Source organism: Giraffa tippelskirchi, chromosome 2, assembly GCF_054371585.1.
Source record: "Giraffa tippelskirchi isolate mGirTip1 chromosome 2, T2T-mGirTip1v1.2.pri, whole genome shotgun sequence".
Classification (NCBI taxonomy): Eukaryota; Metazoa; Chordata; class Mammalia; order Artiodactyla; family Giraffidae; genus Giraffa; species Giraffa tippelskirchi.
Genome location: NC_137276.1, coordinates 106,254,604 through 106,278,692, shown reverse-complemented (window position 1 = coordinate 106,278,692; position 24,089 = coordinate 106,254,604). Strand labels below are relative to the sequence as shown.

Genomic DNA, 24,089 nt, shown 5'->3' with positions numbered 1-24,089 from the left:
TCTTTAGAGTACCAAGGGGAGAAACCCAGCCAGCCTAGAATTCTATCTCAAGCAAAAGTATTTATCAAAAGTGAAGAAAAAGAAATGTTTTCAGACATATACAAGCTGAAAGAATTTATCATAAGCAGACATACACACACGTATTCACACTGAGATATTATTCAGTCTTAAAAGGATATCTTGCCATCTGGGCAACATGGATGAACCTGGAGAATACTGCTAAATGGAATAAGCCAGACACAGAAGGACAAACACGGCATGATCCACTTACATATGAAATCTCAAAAAAGTCAAACTCACAGATTCAGAGAGTAGAATAGTGGTTGCTAGGGGCTGGGGGGTACATGTAAGGGGAGATATTGGTTAAGGGAGGCAAAGTTTTAGTTATGCAAGATGAGTAAGTCTGGGATTTAAGGTACAGCATGGTGACTGTAGTTAACAGTATTGTATTATAGACTTGAAATTTGCTAAGAGGGTGTATTTTAAGTGTTCTCACTACCACCAAAAAAAAAGGAAAAAAAAAAGGAAAAAAGAAAAAAAGGGCTGGCATTGAAAAGAATACATTTGAATCAGTTCTAATGAAGTAGATGAAACTGGAGCCCATTATACAGAGTGAAGTAAGCCAGAAAGAAAAACACCAATACAGTATATTAACACACATATATGGAATTTAGAAGGATGATAACAATAACCCTATATGCGAGACAGAAAAAGAGACACAGATGTATAAAACAGTCTTTTGGACTCTGTGGGAGAAGGTGAGGGTGGGACGTTCTGGGAGAATAGCATTGAAACATGTATATTATCGTATGTGAAACAGAACACCATTCCATGTTCGATGCATGAGACAAGGGCTCAGGGCCGGGGCAATGGGATGACCCAGAGGGATGGGATGGGGAGGGAGGTGGGTGGGGGGTCCAGGAAGGGGAACACATGTAAACCCATGGCTGATTCATGTCAATGTATGGCAAAAACTATTACAATATTGTAAAGTAATTAGCCCCCAACTAAAGTAAATAAATTTATAAAAAAAAAAAAAAGAAAGGATTATGTGAGATGATGAATATGTCAATTACTTTGAGTAATCATTTCACAGTGGGCTTCCTCGGTAGCTCAGTGGTAAAATGACAACAACAACAAAAACCTGCCTGCCAATGAAGGAGATGTGAGTTCGATCCCTGGGTTGGAAAGATTCCAACCCAGGGAGAAGGAAATGGCAACCCACTCCAGTCTTCTTTCCTGGAGAATCCCCATGCACAGAGGAGCCTGGCGGGCTACAGTCCATGGGGTCACAAAGAGTTGGACATGACTGACTAAACAGCAATAAATCACTTTACAACATACATGTATATCAAAACATCAATTTGTACACCTTAAATATATATAGCTTTTATTTGTCAATTATACCTCAATAAAACTGAAAAAAAGAAAGAAATCATTACCTCAGATCTGTACTATCAAATGCACTAAAGGAAACCCTTCCAGCAGAAGAAAAATGAGATCAGGTGGAAACATGGATTTACACACAGAAATGAACACTAGAAATGCTAACTATGTAGGCAATTGTAAAATCTTTATTTCTAACTTTAAATATTTAAAAAGATAACTGACTGTTTCAAGCAAAAGTAATAACAATGTACTGGGTGAGTTCTGGGCTTCCCAGGTGGTGCTAGTGGTAAAGAACCTGCTGCCAATGCAGGAGACATAAGAGATGTGGGTTCAATCCCTGGGTCGGGAAGAACCCTTGGAAGAGGGCATGGCAACCCACTCCAGTATCCTTGCCTGGGAAATCCCATGGACAGAGGAGCCTGGTGGGCTACAGTCCATAGGATCACACAGAGTTGGACACAACTGAAGTGACTTAGCATTCACGCACAGAAGATTTGTAAAATATGCATGATAGTAATATTATAGAAAGGATAGAAGGCAAGAAAGGGAAGGATAGTTTGTAGGTTTGTTTACTACAGGAAGTGGTAGGTGTGATAAAGTAAATGGATACTACAAACCCTAGAGCCACTAAAATAACATAGCCAAGAGTCATAGCTAATAAACTAGCTGAGGAGAAAAAAATACTCAATTCAAGAAAAGATGGAAAGAGAAAAAAGGAACAGCTGAGACAGAGAAAATACATAGCAAGACTACAGACTTAAATCCAACCATATCAATCATCTCATGAAATATAAATAGTCTACACTAGGGGTTTGTGAACTTTTTCCATAAAGGACCAGACTGTAAACATGTTAATTTTGGGGGTCACACATGGTTTCTATCACATATTCCTTCTGATTTTTTAACAACCATTTAACAATGTAAAAACCATTCTTAGTTTATGGGCCATATGGAAGCAGGTCACATGCCAGATTTAGCTACCGGCTGTTGTTGGCTGATGTCTGGTCTAAGCACTCCAGTTAAAAAATGGGGATTGTCAAACTAGATAAAAAGCAAGACCCAACTATATGCTACTTACAAGAAACCCACTTTAAATGTTACTACTCAATTATGTTGAAAGTCATAGGATTTAAAAAGATGTATCGTGCCAATGCTGATAAAAAGAAACCCAGAGTGCATATAATATCAGACAGAGTAGATCCAGAGCAGAGTACTATCAGATAAACATGGTAATTTCATAATGATAAAATGTTCAGTTCATAAACATGGCATAATACTAAATATTTTTATACCTAATAACAGAATTTCAAAATATATAAAATAAAAATGGTAAAAGTGCAAGGAGGAGGAAACAATTTTACAAATAGGGTCAGAGATTTCAAATTCCTTTTCTTAAAAATAGAAAATAACTAAGGACATAGATGACCTATTACCTAAGTTAACAATTATAGAATACTCCACCCACACAACAGAATATACATTGTTTTCAAGAGCACATGGAATATTTACCAATACTATTTCCTGGGCCACAGTACAACTTTCAATAAATTTAGAAGGATTCAACTTATACTAAGTGTGTTCTCTGGCAATGGTGGAACCAGACATTAGCAACTGAAAGATGACTGGAAAATTCCTAAATATTTGGAAACATTTCTAAAACTATAAAATGCTTAGAGAAAACATAGGAGGAAATCTTCACATCATCAAGTGAAGCAAAAAATTTCTTAGCTATAACACTAAAATACACAATGTAAAAAAGAAAAACATTGATTGAGTCTTATTTCATCAAAATTAAGAATCTGTCCTCTTTGAAAGACAATGTTAAGAGGCTGAAAATATTGGGAGAGAATATTTGCAAGTCCCATTTTTGACAAAAGATTTGCATTCTGAATATAAAGAACAATGACTCAAAAATAAGAAAACAAGTGTGTGTGCTAAGTTGATTCAGCACGGCTCTGCGACCCTGTGGCCGGCCTGTAGCTTGCCAGCCTCCTCTTTTCATGGGATTCTCCAGGCAAGAATATTGGAGTGGGTTGCCATGCCCTCCTCCAGGGCATCTTCCTGACACAGGGATCAAACCCGAGCCTTTTTGTCTCCTGCAATGGCAGGCGGTTCTTTACCACTAGCACCACCTGGGAAGCCCAAGAAACAGCAACTTAGTACAAACATGGGTAAGAAAACTGTTTTCCAGTGTCTTTTCGACACTTCACCAAAGAAGATGTGTGAATGGCAAATAAGCACATGAAAAGATGTTAAAGCCTATTAGTCATTACGGAAAGGCAAATTTAAACCACAATAAGATACCACTAACTACCTACTGGGGGCTTCCCCAGTGGCTCAGTGGTAAAGAATCCACGGTGACTTAGCAGTAGCAGTAGCAGCAATGCAGCAAACATGGGTTTGATCCTTAGGTTGGGAAGAGCCTCTGGAGGAGGACTGAACAACAAAAACAGCTGCCTATTAGAATGACAAAGACTGGCCACATCAAATGTTGATGAGTATGTAGAGGCACTGAAACACTCATATACAGCTGGTGGGAATGGAAAATGACACAGTCAACTCTGAAAAACAGTTTGGCAATTTCTTAGGAAGAGAATCACGTCCCCTTGATATGACTCAGCCATTCCACTTCTAAGTATTTACTAAGGAGAAATGAAAATTATGTCCAAGGACTTCAACACTGATTTTCAGAGCAACTTAATTTATAACAGCCAAAAAACCCAGAAACAACCCAAATTCAACAGGTGAAAGGGGGTAAACCAATTATATCTGTGCAGTTGAGCACTGCACAGCATAAAAATGAATGAACTAGTGATACATGAAACAAAACGAAGTCAATCTTAAAATAATTATGCTGAGTGAAAGAAGCCAGGCAAAAAGGAATGCATGCTATGATTCATTTATATGAAATTCTAACAAGGGAAAAGTAATCTGTAGTGACAGAAGGCAGATCAGGGGCTATCTGGGGCTGGGGTTGGAGGGCAGCAAGGTCTAGGGGGTAGACAGAACAGAAAACTACAAGGAAATTTTGGGGCCTGATGGAAATGTTTATCGTCTTATGTAAAACTTTTCAAATTGTATTCTATAATGTGAACGGCTCATTTCATATCATATCTCAACAATGCTTTTAAAAAATCCAAAGAACAAGGCAGTCAAAAAATGCATCAAAGAATAACAGATGTGAAAATGATTGCATTTAGGCTGAAAAAGAAAAAACAAAACCAACCCCAGCTCTGTTAGGTACCTAGCAATTGATTTTAGTGTTGTTCTTTAAGTGGAATGCCCAAGCTTATACACTTTTTCATATCTGACACACACACACACCCCTTCCTAGACTTAGGAGTTACATCACAATAAAAGCATGGTGAGTTGAAAATATCACTAAATCAAAAATGCATTTAATACACCTAACATACTGAACATCCTGGCTTAGCCTGGACTATCCTAACTGTGCTCAGAACACCTACATTTGCCTACAGGTGTGCAAAATCAGGGCTTCCACATGGCTCAGTGGTAAAGAATCTACCTGCAATGCTGGAGACGTGGGTTTGATCCCTGGTTCAGAAAGATGCCCTGGAGGAGGAAATGGCAACCCACTCGGGTATTCATGCCTGGGAAATCCCATGGACAGAGGAGCCTGGTGGGCTACAGTCTACGGGGTTGCGAGAGTAGGACACGACTTAGAGGCTGAGCATGCGTACATGGGGAAAATCATCTGAGACAAACCTTATTTTATAACAATGGGTTGAATCTCTCCTGCAATTTATTGAATACTGTATTGAAAGTGGAAAACAGCATCTGTGGGTACAGAATAGTTCTAGGGATATCGGTTATTTACACTTGTGATTACCTGGCTGACTGGGAACTGTGGCTGCCACAGCCCAGCACTCCATGAGCATTGGACCGCGTATCGCCAGCTCAGTGAAGGATCCAAATTCACACCTCGAAGTAAACTTTTTACTGAATGCATATGGCTTTCACACCATTATAAAGCCAAAAAAATCTCAAGTCAAACCATCATTTAAGTCTAGGACCATCTGTACATATATATAAATACAATAAAAGTGGTAAAAAAAAAATCATCCAACTTTCTTTAATGTACGTGTGTCATTCTTATAATCAGGAAAGTTACGTATCTTTTAAAAAGTTTTTGAGAACTAGCACCCATTTAATGTTGTCAGACATAATGTATCATCTGGAGACAACAGACTTCTCATTTGCTAACTAGCTACTCAACACGAAGGGCTTTCCAGGTGGTGCTAGTGGTAAAGAACTTGCCTGCCAATGCAGGAGATGTTAAAGATGTGGGTTCGATCCCTGAGTTGGGAAGATCCCCTGGAAGAGGAAATGGCAACCCACTCCAGTATTCTTGCCTGGAGAATCCCATGGACAGAGGAGCCCGGTGGGCTACAGTCCATAGGGTCACAAAGAGTTGGACCTGATTGAGCATCTGATCATAGCACGCAATACTAAAGGAAAGTTGATTTTCTTTTTTTTTTTTTTTTTTAATAAAGTTGATTTTCAATTACATCTGGGACTTCCCTGGTGGTCCAATGGTGAAGAGTCTGCCTGCCAAGCCAGGGAACATGGGTTTGATCCCTGGTCTGGGAAGATCCCACATGCTGTGGGGCAACTAAGCCCACACACCACAACTACTAAGCCAGTGCCCTAAGCCTATTCTCCACAACATGAGAAGCCACCACAATGAAAAGCTCACACACTGCCACTAAAGAGTAGCCTCTGCTTGCTGGAACTAGAGAAAGCCTGTGTGTAGCAGCTAAGACCCAGTGCAGTCAAAAATTATTATTTATTTAAAAATACATGAATACTAAATAAATAACATCTAGAGGATATTTTCTAGAAATGCCATTCACAGAAAAGCCTGCACATATATTACACATACTACTAATTCTTTGGTTGCAGAACTTTTAACTTCATTTGTTGTTTAGTTGCAAAGTTGTGTCCAGCTCTTTGTAACCCCATGGACTGCAGCATGCTAGGCTTCCCTGTCTTTCACTATCTCCTGGAGTTTGCTCAAATTCCATGATCACTGAGTCAGTGGTGCCATCCAACCATCTCATCCTCTGCCGCCCCCTTCTCCTCCTGCCCTCAATCTTTCCCAGCATCAGGGTCTTTTCCAAAGAGTCGACTCTTTGCATCAGGTGGCCAAAGGATTGGAGCTTTAGCATCAGTCCTTCCAATGAATAGTCAGGGTTGATTTCCTTTAGGATTGACTGGTTTGATCTCCTGAGAAGCCACAGTATACTGTAGCTAAAAGCATGGTCTCTGGGATTCAAATCCTACTTGTCACTTATGAGCTGTGTCATTTTGGTCAAGTTACTTAACTTCATTGCCCTGCAGTTTCCCCATCTGTCAAGAGAAGATAATAACAGCACAGTCTTGTTGTGTGGATAATCAAGTGAACAGGAGTTAAGTACTTAGCATGGTGCCTGGAGTAAGGCCAGTGTTTATGGAATGTCAGCTGTTAACACACTGTTATTTTAAATTCTTTCACCAAAGTCTTGGGTTAAAATTTTAATCATGCATTTTTCGTCTTATCGCCTAGGAGGTGAGGACCTAGTTGATAATGAACGCCTGAAGAAGATGTCTCCTTTTCCAACTATAAAATTTATCATGGTCAGGTCTTTTCCATCATAGCATACAAAACAAAGTAACTTGTCCCCTTTGATGGATGGATTAGTCAGTACTGAGATGCTTTCTGAGTGGACATGGTTTACTAGAAAGTGTCCTGGGTTACAGGACAGGTGTAATGGATTTAGGACCACCTTGCTTTGCAACTACCTACCTGAAGCCGTTTACCATCCCAAAGCCTCGTTGTTCTTTTTTGTAAAGTGAGGAAGCAGGGCTGCCCAATCTATGTCTTTGGGGGCCCTTGGCATTGGCATCATTTGGTTGTACTCTAAGTAAATGTCAGAGGCGTATCTCTGAGACTCTGTTCTTAACAGCTAACTTTCCTATTTTTAAACATGAACCAGAAGATCCAGTTTCAACCTGCAGCAAAGAAAATTCACAGTGAAACGATTGCCACAATCCATGATGTGTCTCAAATTTTCTAAGCTGAAATCTATACAGCTCTTGGGTGCTAAATGTCTCAATCTATAAAAAGAGATGGGTGGTATTTCAGAAGCTTTGGATACATTAAGAGAAAGTTGTCAATTTTAGCACTGTATTATTTTCCTAGCTTTAGGACACTTGGCCCAGGCAACAGAGAGGCAGTTGAAAGTACTGCAGTCCCTCATACCTATTCCAGGCATGGGAGACTATGTGCTGAAGACCCCGGTTGGCCAGCTCCATGATTCACTGTGACTCCTGCCTTGTTTATCTGGTCTGAGACTAGAACAGTGACTGTCTGTAGGAGTGGAGGGTGAGTCGAGGAGAAGCGGGGGCAGCAGAACAAAAGCATCTTGGGGTCTTTTTCCAAAATACCCATCACCCTCCCACCCGCCACCATTCTGATATACTTTGGTTACAGAAGGAGGTGAGGATATGGACCATGCATATTTTAAAATGCTCCCCAACAAGTTATAATCAAAGAGCTCCTACTCACTGCTCTCCTTCCTGCATCAGCCCTTCCCTTATATAGAAGTCTAATCCCATAAACTAAATGGTGTTTGACAAGCACAGATTATTATGAAAACCAAAATAAGACCCAGGGCAGGGGAAAGGGGAGTTCCCAAAGATTTTTCAAGTGCTGGTTGATGCAAAGGTAGAACTTTATTCTGCCGTAATACATAGAAATGAGAATAAAACAATGGTCAATTTAAAATATGCAGCTGAGGTTAGAAACAGACCCTAGTGCTGCAGTTTCAATACCCTGCAAGTGGGGGGTGGGGTGGTGCTTGATCCCAGCACCAAGGAGAGAGGTACTAGAGCCAAGATACCAGTGAAAGTCTGGCCCATCGGTACAGAGATCCAGAAAATCTCTACCAACAAGTAAGCCTGACTCTTTCTGAGGTTTGAGAAGGGGCAGAAGTTGAAAGATTCTTCCATGAGAAATGGAACCTCCAAACCAGTACCTCAAGCATGGCTGACATAAATTTATACAACTTGGTGTAGAAACCCTATACTTGGTTTGAAAACACCCAACAGAAAAATGCAAAATTGCTTTATAGGAACATTTTTACAAACCAAAGTGCACTGAAGTCTCTCACATGGGAAAATAAAAGCACTTTCACCAAAGATGAACTTCCCTGGTGGCTCAGATGGTAAAGCATCTTCTTACAATGCGGGAGACCCGGGTTTGATTCCTGGGTCAGGAAGATCCTCTGGAGAAGGAAATGGCAACCCACTCCAGTTCTCTTGCCTGGAAAATCCCATGGATGGAGGAGCATGGTAGGCTATAGTCCATGGGGTCGCAAAGAGTCAGACACTACTGAGCAACTTCACTTTTCACTTTCACCAAAGATAAGTTCACAACAAAAAAATTACAAACCAAGTGAGAAAAAAATCCACCATGACAGAACAGTCAGTAGACACAAAAACAGGGGGATGAGTTCTCCTTCAATGTTAGAAAACACAACAATCTGCTTGAATTATACAATAGCTGCGTTTAAAGGGATTAAAGCTCGCTAAAACGTCAACAAGATTGTCTTTTTAACTGAACAAGCTGATTCAAAAGTTCATAAAGGAAAAGAAAATTAAGAATAGCAGAGAAGTTTTGAAAAAAAGAACAAAAGGAAAATAATACTCTACAACATATCAATTGAACAAAATAATAAGTCCAGAAATAAATATATATTTCTCAAGTATTTACTTGAATTTGGTATGCAATAATAGTGGGAATTCAAATTAGTCAAGAAGAGACAGATCATTTGATAAATGTTATAGAAACAATCTGGTAGTCATCTTGGGGAAAAATATATAATCTATACATTCTATGCCAAGGGAAACCAGACGTAAAAGTACTTAACTCACAGAATAATTCTAGTGAGGAAGATAATTTGAAATGGAACATTAAGTCCAAGAACCTTAGAGCAAAAGACTGATGTACTTAAATGCATGAAAGTAAATAGTTTTGACACTAAAATTCATCAGAAACAAAGTTTAAGAATAATTTACAATTGAGATATGAATTTTAGTGTTTTTTTCCCCCTCCAGACAAATGGACACATAAAGAGCTCTTACAAATTAACGCTAAAAACTAAAAACCCAACAACAAAAAAAATGGGGAAAAGATCAGCGTAGATAGTTCACAGAAAATGAAAAACAAATGCCTTTAGATATATGAAAAGAAACTCAACCTCACCTATATAAAGCAATACAATTAAAACTGCACTGAGATAATCTTCTTCACCCATCACGTTGGCAAAATTCCCCAAGGTGTGTCACCATGTCAGTGAGTCTGACTGGAGAAACAGGCCATCACATATATTGCTAGAGAACTAGTATAGCCAGGTATAAACAAGCATAACCTGTTAGGAAAGCAATGTGACAATATCCATCAAGATCACAAATGCTACACCCTTCAACCCAGTAATTCTACTTATAGTAATCCAACCTGGAGGTATACTTTCTTATGTGTGAATAGACATATTTAAATGGTGTTCATTGTAGCATCACTGTAACAACAAAAGGTTAGAAATAATCTAAATGTCTATCAATAAGGATTAAACAAATTAGGAAACACCCATACTACAGATCATGATGATCAAAAATTAATAATAAGGGAAGATTTTATGTACTCCATATGACTGAGTCTGGGCGTCCCTGGTGGCTCAGACAGTAGAGTCTGCCGGCAATGCAGGAGACCCGGGTTTAGTCCCTGGGTTGGGAAGATCCCCTGGCAGCAGAAATGGCAACCCACTTCAGTATTCTTGCCTGGAAAATCCCATGGAGGTAGGAGTCTGGCAGGCTACAGTCCAAGGGGTCGCAAAGAGCTGGACATGACTGAGCGACTCATTGGATTGGATAGAAAAGTAAACTAGTACATTTGAGAAAATACAAAATAGCATTTCTGGAAATGAAATATACAGTCAATGTAGTTAAAAACTTACAGAATAGGTTAAACAGATTGAACACAGCTGAAGAGAGAACGAGGCTAATATAAGGTGTATCTGAGGAGCCCACACAAAACTCAGCAAAGATGAAGAGAGAAAAATATGAATAAAAGGTAAAGGGATATGCAGGAAATAATGAGAAATCCCAAAATTTATTTCATAGAAGACTAGAAGAAAATAGGAAGAATGGATATGAGGCAATAGTGGAGGAGATATTGCTGAGAATTTTCTAGGGTTGATGATGAAAAACAAATTATCAGAATCAGAGAGTATAATGAGTTTTAGCAAGCTAATAAAATAACCTACATCTAGATATATCATGGTGAAAACTCAGAACACTAAAAATTTAAAATTAAAAGAACTCTCAACAATGTCCAGAGAGAAAGAAAAGATTACCCTTAAAGATGTAACAATGGAAACTCACTGTCAATTATGATGGCAGGAGAATAATGAATAGCATCTTCAGAACACTAAGGGAAAATGGTCAGCCTAAATTCCACACATAGCTAAATTATGATTCAAGAAATGGTGAGGACTTCCCTGGTGGTGCAGTGGATGAGAATCTGCCTGCCAATAAAGGAGACATGGGTTCAATCCCTGGCCCAGGAAGATTCCACATGCCGTGGGGCAACTAAGCCTGTGCACCACGACTTGGGCATCCATGCTCTAGAGCCTACAAGCCACAGCTACTAAGCTTGTGTGCAGTAACTACTAAAGCCCAAGCACCCTAGATCTGCACAACGTAACTACTGAACCCATGGGCTGCAGCTGTTGAAGCCCGCGTGCCTAGAGCCTGTGCTCCCCAATGAGAGAAGCTGCCGCAGTGAGAGCCTGTGCACTGCAATGGAGAGTAGCCCTCACTCATGGCAACTAGAGAAAGCCCGTGGTCCAGGGTAACCAAAAATAAATACATGAAATTATTTAAAAAAATAGAAATGGTGAAATAAAATATACCTTTCATGCATTTTAATAAAAGAAATCCTAAAGTACATTCTTCAGCAGAAAGAAAATTGCTAGGTAGTGTTACACTGAGTGGAAAGATGACCATTTGCTTACCCACTCTCTTTTGTAGGAGGCTGTTCCTAGTTTGAAGGAAATGATAGTTTTATGGAACTACTAAATGAATGCGGTAGTTTGGTTGGTTTTATGAATAAAGCTGTTTCTGGTCAAGTCTTTGAGTGGACATACATCTTCCTTTCTCCTAAGATGAAATTGTTGAGTCATTGAGTAGGAGTCTGTTTAACAGTAGTAGAAACTGTCAAGTGGTTTTTTTCATTCATACTAAACAACTGGAATCCCTTAACTGAGGATTAGAAGAGAATTCCACAAACCTATCCCATATATTATGCTCAATGGTAAAATATAATAATTACTCCTATTAAATTAAGGAAAAATATCCATTACTGTTTCTATTCAGTATTGCCTCTAAAAGTATCACAAAATAAAAACAAAAGATAAAAGATTAGAAATGATAAAAATGTACTATTTGCAGATCATATAACTTTTCAAAGAAAATCCAAGTGACTCTATAACTATTTTAAAAAAGGAGAATCCAGCAAAGTGGCTTGATAGAAGATTGATATACAAAAAAAATTGAATGCCTGTATACCAAACAATCCATTAGAATGTACATTTTAAAATAATTTCATAGCAATAGAGAGGTAATAAGTATATGTGTTAAGACCTGTTTAGAGAAAACTACAGAGCATTGGTGTAAGACATAAAAGATTACCTAAACAAATGGGATTTAGCACATTTATGGGGAAAAGACTCATACAGTAAAGATTTGATTTCTTCTTAAGTTAACCTACAAATTCAGTATGGTTCTGACCAAAATCTCGTATGATTCTTCAGAGATTTTGACAAGCCAAATAAAACAACAAAGGTAGACAGTACAATTTTAAAGAAGAATAAGGAGAAAGAGTCAAACCCCTACAAGATAGTGAGTCTTCTTTTAACTACAGGAATTAAAACCATATGTCACAGCACAAGAATACAAAACTGCCCCTACTGGGACAGAATAGAATTCTCAGAAACAGACCCAGATATATATACATGACAAAGATGCTATTAAAGTTTAGTAGGTACCTTGCAAAACATATTTAACCTGAATCGAATCAAGCCTCTAGACTGAAGTTCAAGTATACAGGGAATTTGAATATGATGTCAAACAAACATATTAAATGATAGTTGGTGATGGGCAGGGAAGCCTGGAGTGCTGCAGTCCATGGTGTCGCAAAAAGTCAGACATGACTGAGCGACTGAACTGGGCAGGCAGCTTCTAAGATGACCCGCAGTGACTCCCTGCTGCTTAATATTTATTCCATGTAGTCCTCTGCCAGGTTACATAGTACCAAGGTGGTTCTGTGTGACCAAAAGTGTAGGCGTAAGTGATAGATTAAATAATGACTCAAACTTCTAACATTAGGTTATAAAAGGGCTGTGGCTTCATGTCTGGGACTCTATTTGCTCTCTCTCTCTGGGATCACTTGTTCTGGGGTGATCAGTGCCCTGCCTTGTGAACATTTGGGCCAGCCAGTGATGGGGTCCATACAGCAAGGAAAGAGGGCTCTGGCCAACAACAAAGTGAGTGAGCTTGGAAGTGCCCCTCTAGCCTTCAGGTTTCCGCAGCCCCATAAGAGACTTGGGCCAGGACCACCCAGCTGAGCCCCCTCTCAATTCCTGACCCTCAGTACCTGCACAAGGCCATGAAGTGCTGCTAAATTTGCGGGTAACTGTTACGCAGCAATCGGTAACTAATCCAAGATAGTTATAGCCACATAGTAAAGTTATAAACATGCTGTAATTATGAAAAGAATATACACAAATTTCAGGATAAGGAGTAATTCTGGGGAAGGCAGTGGGATAGGGCATTGGCTATATTTATCTATTTCTACAATGAATTTCTGAAGAAAATATGACAAAAGGTTAGCATTTGCTACATCTGGGTGTTCCCAAGTATGTGCATAATATATGGCTCCTTGCAACTGAAAAAATTTTATTTCAAACATGTTATAACTTAAAAATAAACATTTTAAAAAAGAAAAAAGAAAGGCAGCATGTCTCTTCCACTTACTATGGCACTTTTTCCCACTGTCTGGCTCCTAATTGCTGCCCTGAGGGATGTAATTACTTTAATGGCTAAACAGTTTGCACTAAAGAGGAGACAAAGAATATGTTTCCACAGCTGGTAAAATCTGATGTTTAAGTACCAAGACCTTAAATATATTTTTAAAAAATAGCAACAAAATTTGTATAAGAATACCTAACAAAGAATGCATGGTGAAATGAAGGGAAGAATGTAGCTCTGCTTCAGTTCAGTTCAGTTCACTTCAGTTGCTCAGTCATGTCTGACTCTCTGTGACCCCACGGACTGCAGCATGTCAGGCCTCCCTGTCCATCACCAACTCCTGGAGCTTGCTCAAACCCATGTCCACCAAGTCAGTGATGCCATCCAACCATCTCATCCCTTGTCATCCCCTTCTCCTCCCGCCTTCAATCTTTCCCAGCATCAGGCTCTTTTCCAATGAGTCAGTTCTTCGCATCAGGTGGCCAAAGTATTGGAGCTTCAGCTTCAGCATCAGTCCTTCCAATGAATATTTAGGACTGATTTCCTTTAGGATAGACTGGTTGGATTGCCTTGCAGTCCAAGGGACTCTCAAGAGTCTTCTCCAACACCACAGTTCAAAACCATCAGTTCTTCAGCACGCAGCTTTCTTTATAGTCCAACTCTCACATCCATACATGACTACTGGAAAAACCATATCTTTGACTAGATGGACCTTTGTTGGCAAAGTAATGTCTCTGCTTTTCAATCCCCTGTCTAGTTTGGTCATAGCTTTTCTTCCAAGGAGCAAGTGTCTTTTAACTTCATGGCTGCAGTTATCATCTGCAGTGATTTTAGAGCCCAGTAAATTAAAGTCTGTCACTGTTTCCACTGTTTCCCCATCTATTTCCCATGAAGTGATGGGACCAGATGCCATGATCTTAGTTTTCTGAATGTTGAGTTTTAAGCCAGCTTTTTCACTCTCCTCTTTCACTTTCATCAAGAGGCTCTTTAGTTTGTTCTTCTTCGCTTTCTGCCATAAGGGTGGTGTCATCTGTGTATCTGAGGGTATTGATATTTCCCCTGGCAATCTTGATTCCAGCTTGTGCTTCATCCAGTCCACCTTTTCGCATGATGTACTCTGCATATAAGTTAAATAAGCAGGGTGACAATATACAGCTTTGAGGTATTCCTTTCCCAATTTGGAAACAGTCTGTTGTTCCATGTCCAGTTCTAACTGTTGCTTCTTGACCTGCATACAGGTTTCTCAGGAGGCAGGTAAGGTGGACTGGTATTCCAATCTCTTGAAGAATTTTCCACAGTTTGTTGTGATTCACACAGTCAAAGGCTTTGGCATAGTCAATAAAGCAGAAGTCGATGTTTTTCTGGAACTCTCTTGCATTTTTGATGATCCAGTGGCTGTTGGCAATTTGATTTCTGGTTCCTCTGCCTTTTCTAAATCCAGCTTGAACATTTGGAAGTTCACAGTTCATGTACTGTTGAAACCTGGCTTGGAAAATTTTGGGCATTACTTTGCTAGCATGTGAGATGAGTGCAATTGTGCGGTAATCTGAGCATTCTTTGGCATTGCCTTTGGGATTGCAATGAAAACTGACCTTTTCCAGTCTTGTGGCCACTGCTGAGATTTCCAGATTTGCTGGCATATTGAGTGCAACACTTTTACAGCATCATCTTTTAGGATTTGAAATAGCTCAATTGGAATTCCATCACCTCCACTAGCTTTGTTCATAGTGATGCTTCCTAAGGCCCAGTTGACTTTGAATTCCAGGATGTCTGGCTTTAGGTGAGTGATCATACCATTGTGATTATCTGGGTCATGAAGATCTTTTTTGTATAGTTCTTCTGTATATTCTTGCCACTTCTTCTTAATATCTTCTGCTTCTGTTAGGTCCATACCATTTCTGCTCTACTTGCTGCTGCTGCTGCGTCGCTTCAGTCGTGTCCGACTCTATGCGACCCCATAGACAGCAGCCCATCGGGCTCCCTCGTCCCTGGGATTCTCCAGGCAAGAACACTGGAGTGGGTTGCCATTTCCTTCTCCAATGCATGAAAGTGAAAGGTGAAAGTGAAGTCGCTCAGTCGTGTCTGACTCTTAGTGACCCCATGGACTGCAGCCCACCAGGTTCCTCCATCCATGAGATTTTCCAGGCAAGAGTACTGGAGTGGGGTGCCATTGCCTTCTCTTCTACTTAGAGGCACTTAATATTAAACTATTTCCAACAGCAATTCACTCAGAAACATGCAGTGATTACGCTCTCCAATGTATTAAGTGGATGATCTAATGGGTGTTGCCATAGTAGCCTCTACTTTAATGGTATTTAACAAGAGAGTAGAAATTGTAGAGAAAATTGCTCTATTTCTTAGATTCTCTGGGCTGAAGAAAGCAAAGAGTCATAGGAGATACAATAGTGTTTCAGGTTGCAGAGAAAGCTCTCTTTCAATGATAATCTAGCTGGTTGAAAGAGTGAATACACACCTGAAAGGTAAACATTTACTCATGACTAAAAAAGTGACAAGCCTCAAGGTACTGAGTCTATTCACTAATGCAAAGTGAAAGAAACCCACATTGGTATTTAAGATATACTGCAAGACATCAAATCTATACATGGGTTGGGATGATTTATTTATAGAGAATATGAAGTGGCCCATAGTGCAGATGGGCTTCCCTGGTGGCTCAGTGGTAAAGAATATGCCTGCCAATATGGGAGACATGGGTTTGATCCTTGGGTTGGGAAGATCCCTTGGAGGAGGAATTGGCAACCCACTCCAGTATTCTTGCCTGGACAATCCCATGGACAGAGGAGCCTGGTGGGCTACATGCAACGGGGTCGCAAGAGTCGGACATGAGTTAGAGACTAAACAACAATAGTCCAGATACAATTTTTCCATTTCTATTTATCTTCTGTTTTCCAAATTGTTATTTTACTTAGTGGGAATAGACAGTGTTGTTGAAATGAGAATATGAAGCATCACTTACCTGCTTTATTTCCTGGGCCTCTATTTTACAACCATGATTTAGCAATTTAGACAGTAAGAAATAAAAACTGAAACCTCCCCTCCTGAGTAAGTCAGCTGTGAACATTTGGCATTTTCCCTGTATACCCTCACCTCCTTCACTCCCCTCCAAATATCTCCACTGGTCTTAGGTCAAAGTGAAGGTCTGGTTCAAGTGCAGGCTACCAGGATGGTCGGCAGCTTCCCTATCAGTCCTACAGCTACAGCTAATGTTTAAGGCTATTTTTTTTTTTTAAATCAAATTCATATTTTCTTTCCTTCACTACATAATAGTCATGTATACCACTATAACCCTCAATTTTCTTCTGTTTTATCTTTTTGTTGTTAGTTCTTGTCTACTTCACATTTCTTGTTCTTCCTCTGATCACTGAAGAATTGCTTTTGAACTGTGGTGCTAGAGAAGACTCTTGAGAGTCCCTTGCACAGCAAGGAAATCAAACTAGTCAATCCTAAAGGAAATCAACCCTGAATATACTTTGGAAGAACTGATGGTGAAGCTGAATCTCCAATACTTTGGCCACCTGATGTGAAGAGCCCACTCACTGGAGAAGACCTTGATGCTGGGAAAGATTGAGGGGAGGGAGGTGACAGAAGATGAGATGGTTGGATGGCATCATCAACTCAATGGACATGAGTTTGAGCAAACTCTGGGAGATAGTAAAGGACAGGGAAGCCTGGTGTGTTGCAGTCCATGGGATCACAGAGGCAGACATGACTGAGTGACTGAACAGTCACCTGTAGCAGGATATCAGCACAACTCCAAGATGTTCCTGAACCAGAATTCAATGCACTGGGATGTTTTCCATCCTCTGAAACCCTATCCTTAGTGCAGCATCTCTCCCAGCTTCCACCCTGGTGCATGAGCTCTCTTCATCCCTCTAGCAATTCAATTTCCTGCCACTTCTGAGATCTGCCTTTTTCTTGCTAGCTTCAGTTATTAGTCAGAAGTACCTGATCCTCCCTCTAAACCGTGTGCTATGGGAACACTCTATTTCAAGCCAACTGCTTACTCTACAGACGTTTCCAAGTGGAATGGGTTTAACCACCCTATCAGCTTTATTGTGCTCTCCTGGTTTTTCTGAAGAGCCACCCAGTCGTCAAGCTAGACATCGCTGAATAATACTGCTGTGTCATCCTCGTATCATCTCTTCAAAAACATTCTATGAGAAAAACTGACTCCTTAGTTTTAAGATTTTAGGATTTCGAAAATAGCAATGACAGGCATTTAACTCTTATTTCATAATGAGGATATCTTTGAAGAAGAAAATATACACAGCTTATCTATGAATTTTCTTTTTTATTCATTTTGCTTTCATTGCCCCAAAACTGTAATTCATCTCCAAGGTCCCATAGAGTATTGTTACTCCTGGTATGAGATGCCATTTTAAGTTTAATATGAGAGATGACTATAATGACTAATATTTATTGTGCATTTGCTGTGTGCTTCGCACTGACAGCAAGGAGATCAAATCAGTTAATCCTAAAGGAAATCAGTTCTGAATATTCATTGGAAGAACTGATGCTGAAGCTGAAGCCCCAATACTTTGGCCACCAGATGTGAAAGAGCCGACTCACTGGAAAAGACCCAGATGCTGGGAAAGATCAAGGACAGGAGAAGGGGGTGACAGAGGATGAGATGGTTGGGTGGCATAATCTACTCAGTGGACATGAGGTTGAGCAAACTCTAGGAGACAGTGAAGGACATGGGTGGCATAATCTACTCAGTGGACATGAGGTTGAGCAAACTCTAGGAGACAGTGAAGGACAGGGAAGCCCGGCATTTGCAGTCCATGGGGTTACAAGGAGTCAGACATGACTTAGTGACTGAACAACAACAACAGCACTGGACTAAAAGTTTGAGATGAATTATTCTGATTCCTTTCTGCAACCCGCACAATACATTCTGTTGATAAGTTTTTGATCGTTGATGGCAGGCATGAGTGAAACAATTCAACAGCATTGACCTGTAATCAAGACCTGCTTCCAAGTCAGTCATCTGACATCAGGTGCTCTCCCAGGGTTCCCTGTCTGACGTGAACATAGCTTACCTGCACAGGGGCTGGCCGCGAAGCCCACTCTCTTCCGAGCTCTGTCAAAGACCACGTAGAAGCCCTCCATGACGGTAGCACCAATCACCAGTGCGTTGGTGGAAGGCGAGATGCCGAACCGGTAACATTCATAATTCAGGCCAGCCCCCATCATGGGCTGAATGTAAAGCTGTTGAAGAGGAAAGAGCAAAAGACGAAAAGCACAGATCAGGCAACGTCACAGAACTGTTGAGGTTGCTGTATGCTCAGACCCTCCAAGGTGCCATCGGAGCTGCAGATAATGGAGAGCAAGTTACCAGCCCTGCCATCCAGGATTTAGGACCGTGTGCCTGATGAGAAACCTGCTGAAGTATAGGAGCATGCACAGCACCTCTGACTGTACACAGATACACCCATCCAGGAGTTGTCCATCTGTTCATCCATCCACCCACCACCTATTTGCTCAGCACTTACTGAACACTTCATAAGGCCTGGACACTGTCCTTGGTACCAGCAATACAAAGATGAATAACAGGTTCTCTGCATGATCAAAACATGCATGATCAAAGTGACACATGAGGAAGATGAACGTCAGTGTACTTGCCATGTGCAGCGAAGACCAGAGCGAGGGGGTCTCAAGGCAGGAAGGTGTGCAAGGGCACAAATGGGTGGTTCTGGAGTCATCACCCACTGGACATCAACCAGTTGCCATGTCCAGGGGGCAGGTACAGCAGTTTTAAACCAGGCACTGATTGGTGTCTGTCTGTAAATCTTTCTTCAAGGCAAGGAATTGTCCTATTCTCTACTCTGTTCTCGGCTCCTAGGTATCTTGTATATGCTCTGCACACGGTAGGACCTCAGTAATTGTGTGTTAAATGGATGAGCTTGATCAGTGTAATGAAACAGACAACTTCTCCTGAGGGTCAATGTAAATTAAGAAAAGGTAGTGGATGTATTTAACTGCTACTAAAACACTTCCATTTAGGGCCCTGTAAGCAGGTACATCATGAGAAACTCTGGGCTGGAAGAAACACAAGCTGGAATCAAGATTGCCGGGAGAAATATCAATAACCTCAGATATGCGGATGACACCACCCTTATGGCAGAGAGTGAAGAAGAACTAAAGAGCCTCTTGATGAAGGTGAAAGAGGAGAGTGAAAAAGTTGGCTTAAAGCTCAACGTTCAGAAAACTAAGATCATGGCATCTGGTCCCATCACTCCGTGGGAAATAGATGGGGAAACAGTGGAAACAGTGTCAGACTTTATTTTTTGGGGCTCCAGAATCACTGCTGATGGTGACTGCAGCCATGAAATTAAAAGACGCTTACTCCTTGGAAGGAAGGTTATGGCCAACCTAGATAGCATATTTAAAAGCAGAGACATTACTTTGCCAACAAAAGTCTGTCTAGTCAAAGCTATGGTTTTTCCAGTGGTCATGTATGGATGTGAGAGTTGGATGGTGAAGAAAGCTGAGCACCGCAGAATTGATGCTTTTGAACTGTGGTGTTGGAGAAGACTCTTGAGAGTCCCTTGGACTGCAAGGAGATCCAATCAATCCATCCTAAAGGAGATCAATCCTGGGTGTTCATTGGAAGGTCTGATGTTGAAGCTGAAACTCCAATACTTTGGCCACCACATGCGAAGGGTTGACTCATTGGAAAAGACCCTAATGCTGGGTAGGATTGGGGGCGGGAGGAGAAGGGGACGACAGAGGATGAGATGGTTGGATGGCATCACCAACTCAATGAACATGGGTTTGGGTAGACTCCGGGAGTTGGTGATGGACAGAGAGGCCTGGCGTGCTGCGGTTCATGGGGTCGCAAAGAGTCGGACATGACTGAGCGACTGAACTGAACTGAAGCAGGTCCTAGAACACACACACACACACACACACACACACACACACATACACTCCTACCTTTCAATGAAAGAATTCCATAATAAAATAATAATAAATAAATAATAATAATAAAAGCCCCACAAATCCCCAAATAAAATGCAACTGATGACACTAATACAAACATGATGCAAACTGAATTTGTATCTTTCACTCTGACCTTTCTGTGTGTGTCCCCATTGACTTCCAGTAAAAACTCCAGACTGTAAATTTTGTAACATGTTGAGAAAGCTCCAGTGTTACTAGGTCTCAGAGTAAAATGCCTGCCTTCAAACTTAAATAGCACAAATAGACAATCTGGTGGTATTTAGATGAAAACTATTTATGTTTTTAGGATTATATGAAAAAAAATCAGAATTTCCCTGTGGGCTGGGGGCTGCTTTTTAAAATAAGCCAAATAGGATTTCCTGGTGGCTCAGGTAGTAAAGAATCTGCCTGCAATGGGGGAGACCCAGGTTGGATCCCTGGGTTGGGAAGATCCCCTGAAGGAAATGGCCTCTCACTCCAGTATTCTTGCCTAGAGAATCCAATGGGCAGAGAAGTCTGGCAGGCTACAGTCCGTGAGGTGTCCAAGAGTAGGACATGACTGAATGACTGAGCACACACACACACAGGATTCAGCCCATGTGGTTTTGGAAAATAGAGTTGGGCACAGGCACTCTGTTTTTTGACATGACTCTTCTGCACTTGGAATTGATCATCCATCTACTGCTGCTGATGCCTGGATGGTCCTGGGTAGGGACCTCATTCTAAAACTTGGGTGACCAGGCGCCTTGATGATTGCTCTGAATGTCAGGAAGGGCTTTAATCAGGCAGGGCTGGGAGGGGGGGCCCCAGTGCTGTCCCCAAGGGTGTGTTACCAGAACATGGGGCTCATGAGGTTCTCATCAGGTGATGGTCCATGACTGTCATCCTTTCCCATCAAGGCAATGGAAAGCAATGGGGATGGGGATGATGAAGGAGACATCAGGACAACAGGGGAAAGCAGATTTTAAAAGACTGAAAATGTGGACATGTCAAAGTCAACCAAGAGACATCTACAGTCTCAAAAGTGAGAATAAAACTGAATTCTTATGCAGAGATGTGCAAATTAAATGTAATACTCCCAGACCTCCTCATTATCTTTTCACGCTCACCCAGCATTTGGTCCTGAAAGCGGTTGATGGGCCCCAGTGGATCTTCAGCTCAGATGGCTACTGCCTGCCCTGGATGTAATGACAGACTTTACCCTGGAAGCCTGGTTTCCTCCTGCTTCTTAGTGTCCCTGACTGTCGACTCACCCACACACCATTTATTCTCCAGCTCACATTTACCTCTGTCCTCAAGCTGGGTTTCAAGTTTAGTGACAAACCACACTGATGAAATAATGTCCACATTTTGCTGGTGGACTGACCAAAATTTAATCACAAAGAACACATAATTGTAAAAGTGCTGAAAACATATCATTCTCACATCACTCTGTGCAGTGCTGTTCACCCAAGGATACTGCAGTCTTCTGCAAATGTCTTTGGCAAGTAGTATTATTTCTCTTTTTATACTTAAAGAGACACACATAGAAAGGGAGAAGTGACCATTCCGAGTTACAGTGTGAGTCAAGGGCCATGCCAGGAGGATAACTCAAGCCTCAGGCTCTCAGAGTTTGTGTTCGCTGTTCGGCTGTCATTTCTCTGAAAGCTTTCAATCCTACTGACCCTAACAGCTCTCCATGTTTGGAATGCACTTCTCCATATAAAGTTGAGAACAGGGAAAAGGCAACGTTTATCATTTACTTTTTCCTTCTGAAATTATTCCTCCTTCTCTATCCCCCAGTGCCGCTCCTTTATCGCAGATTCATCAAACTGCAACAAAGACACATTCATCTGTCCATTCAACAAACAGTTATTATGCACCACCCCCTCACCGCTGAGCAGTGTTAGAAAAGGAAAGATGATCTTTGAATCTCATGATTCTCATCTTCAAGGAATTAATAATTTAATGCGGGAAGAAATATAAGTGTGTGTGCAGTTAAAGAAAAAAGAAGTCAAGTGAAAAAGGCAACAGCATAAACTCAACCCTGAAGATATGATTGGATGAGTGGACTAGAAAACATACATTATAAGTTTGCAAGGCAAGCTCACAAGTGGACCATTCTGCTCGACAGAGGTTCAACAAAGAAGAGTTGTTTGCATTGGGTCTTAAAGGATGGGAAGAATGTGGATACACAGATGGAGTGGGGAGGAGGGGGCATTTCATGCAGTGGAGGGAGGGAAGCAAAGGCGAGGAGATGGAACAGGCACCCAGTACTGGAGGACAGCCACCGAGAGGAGAAGGAAGGTCAAGGGTGCAGCAGGAAACAGGCTGGAGAGCCAGGGTGGGTCCTGTGGGGTCAAGGAAAGCCACAGTGGCGAGTCTCCGGGATTGCAGTAGTGGGGTGGAGAGCTGCGGCTTAGCAAGAGGAATCTGGCAATGGTTTTGGAAGGAAGAGAGGGTGGGGTGTGTGGCAGGCACTCTGGTGGGTCCTGAGGTGAGAGTGAGAGGGGATGTGAGTGAGGGCTCTGGGGATGGAGAGAGCAGGGAGAGGTGAGACAGGGGAGGACAGATGCTTAGGATGAAGGAGGAGTCAATGATTCATTGAATATGGAAAAATGCATAGCTTCATCTCTGAGCATCCAGTTTTATTTTGTTTATAAATAAATTGGAACTAAACATATATGGGTGTTATTGGTACTTATTGAAAAAATGTCCTCAATTCTTGACCTTTACTGGGAGTCACACCCTTGTGATGCGGCCTTGCAGTTCTTCCCATTGGGAATTGGCATCTACATCCTCACCTCAGGAATCTGGGCTGCCCTTGGCCTGGTTTGGGAAACAAGGTGCAAGAGGAGGTGGCCAGTTCTGGGCCTGGACTTCAGGAGCCCCCGTGTGTTTGCTTTCTGTCTCACAGAATCCTGCTGCCACCCTGTGAGCCAGGATGGTGAGAGACAATGGTCTTATCTCTCCATCAACCAAGGCACCAGATATGCAGGTGAGGCCACCTGAGACCATCCTACACCAAGGCCAACCTATCCCTGGCCAACCACCAGCTGACCAGGGACATGTGCCTGCAGAGACCAGCAGACCTTCCCAGACTCACGAGCAGGAATAAAAGCTCACTGATGAAAGCTGCTGTGTTTTATGGTTGTTTCTTATGTAGCATTATCACAGCAATCGCTACCTAATACAGGTATGATATCGAAATGCATATGTTATGCATGAAGTGCTTTAATTTTGCATGTTTCATGTTAAAAACACAAAAGCACAAATCTATGTTCATACCTGAGGCAGGATAGTTATACGGAATGATCTGCTGGAGTTCTCATCTCTCAGGTAGATGGAGATTTTAGGGAAATAAGACCAAGGTGTTTCAGAATTCGTCCAGCATGCCAGCTGGGAACCAGTCCAGAAACCTTCAGAGAATTCTGGAATCTAGACAAAACAAGATCACATGAGAAACAGTGACAAGTCTGGCACATCAACAAGAAGCAGCTCCGAGCTCTCCTCGTCACCTCGCCTGATGCCCACGGCGATAAACACTGTTTAATTTGGATAGCAAAGCGGAGACATCAGTCCTCTGGAAGAGTGATGGTGATGACAAAAATCAAAATTATTAAAATTACCCAGACATGTGGATTATTTACTGATATTAGACCTGCTACAAG

General features: G+C 41.4%; 1 protein-coding gene across 2 annotated transcripts in view; it reads right to left on the bottom strand.

Moving 5' to 3' along the window:
• The window catches only part of BACE2 (beta-secretase 2), a 100,715-nt gene that overhangs the window by 5,156 nt on the left and 71,470 nt on the right, over positions 1-24,089 (bottom strand). Inside the window, exons 7-8 of one of the 2 annotated variants that reach the window (XM_081574160.1) lie at positions 23,707-23,856; positions 18,537-18,705 (exon numbers count right to left, since the gene is read on the bottom strand). In XM_081574160.1, coding sequence (XP_081430286.1) covers positions 18,537-18,705; positions 23,707-23,856 — 319 coding nt within the window. The remainder of the gene's footprint in view (positions 1-18,536; positions 18,706-23,706; positions 23,857-24,089) is intronic. The other variant, XM_081574161.1, reaches the window with a different exon arrangement.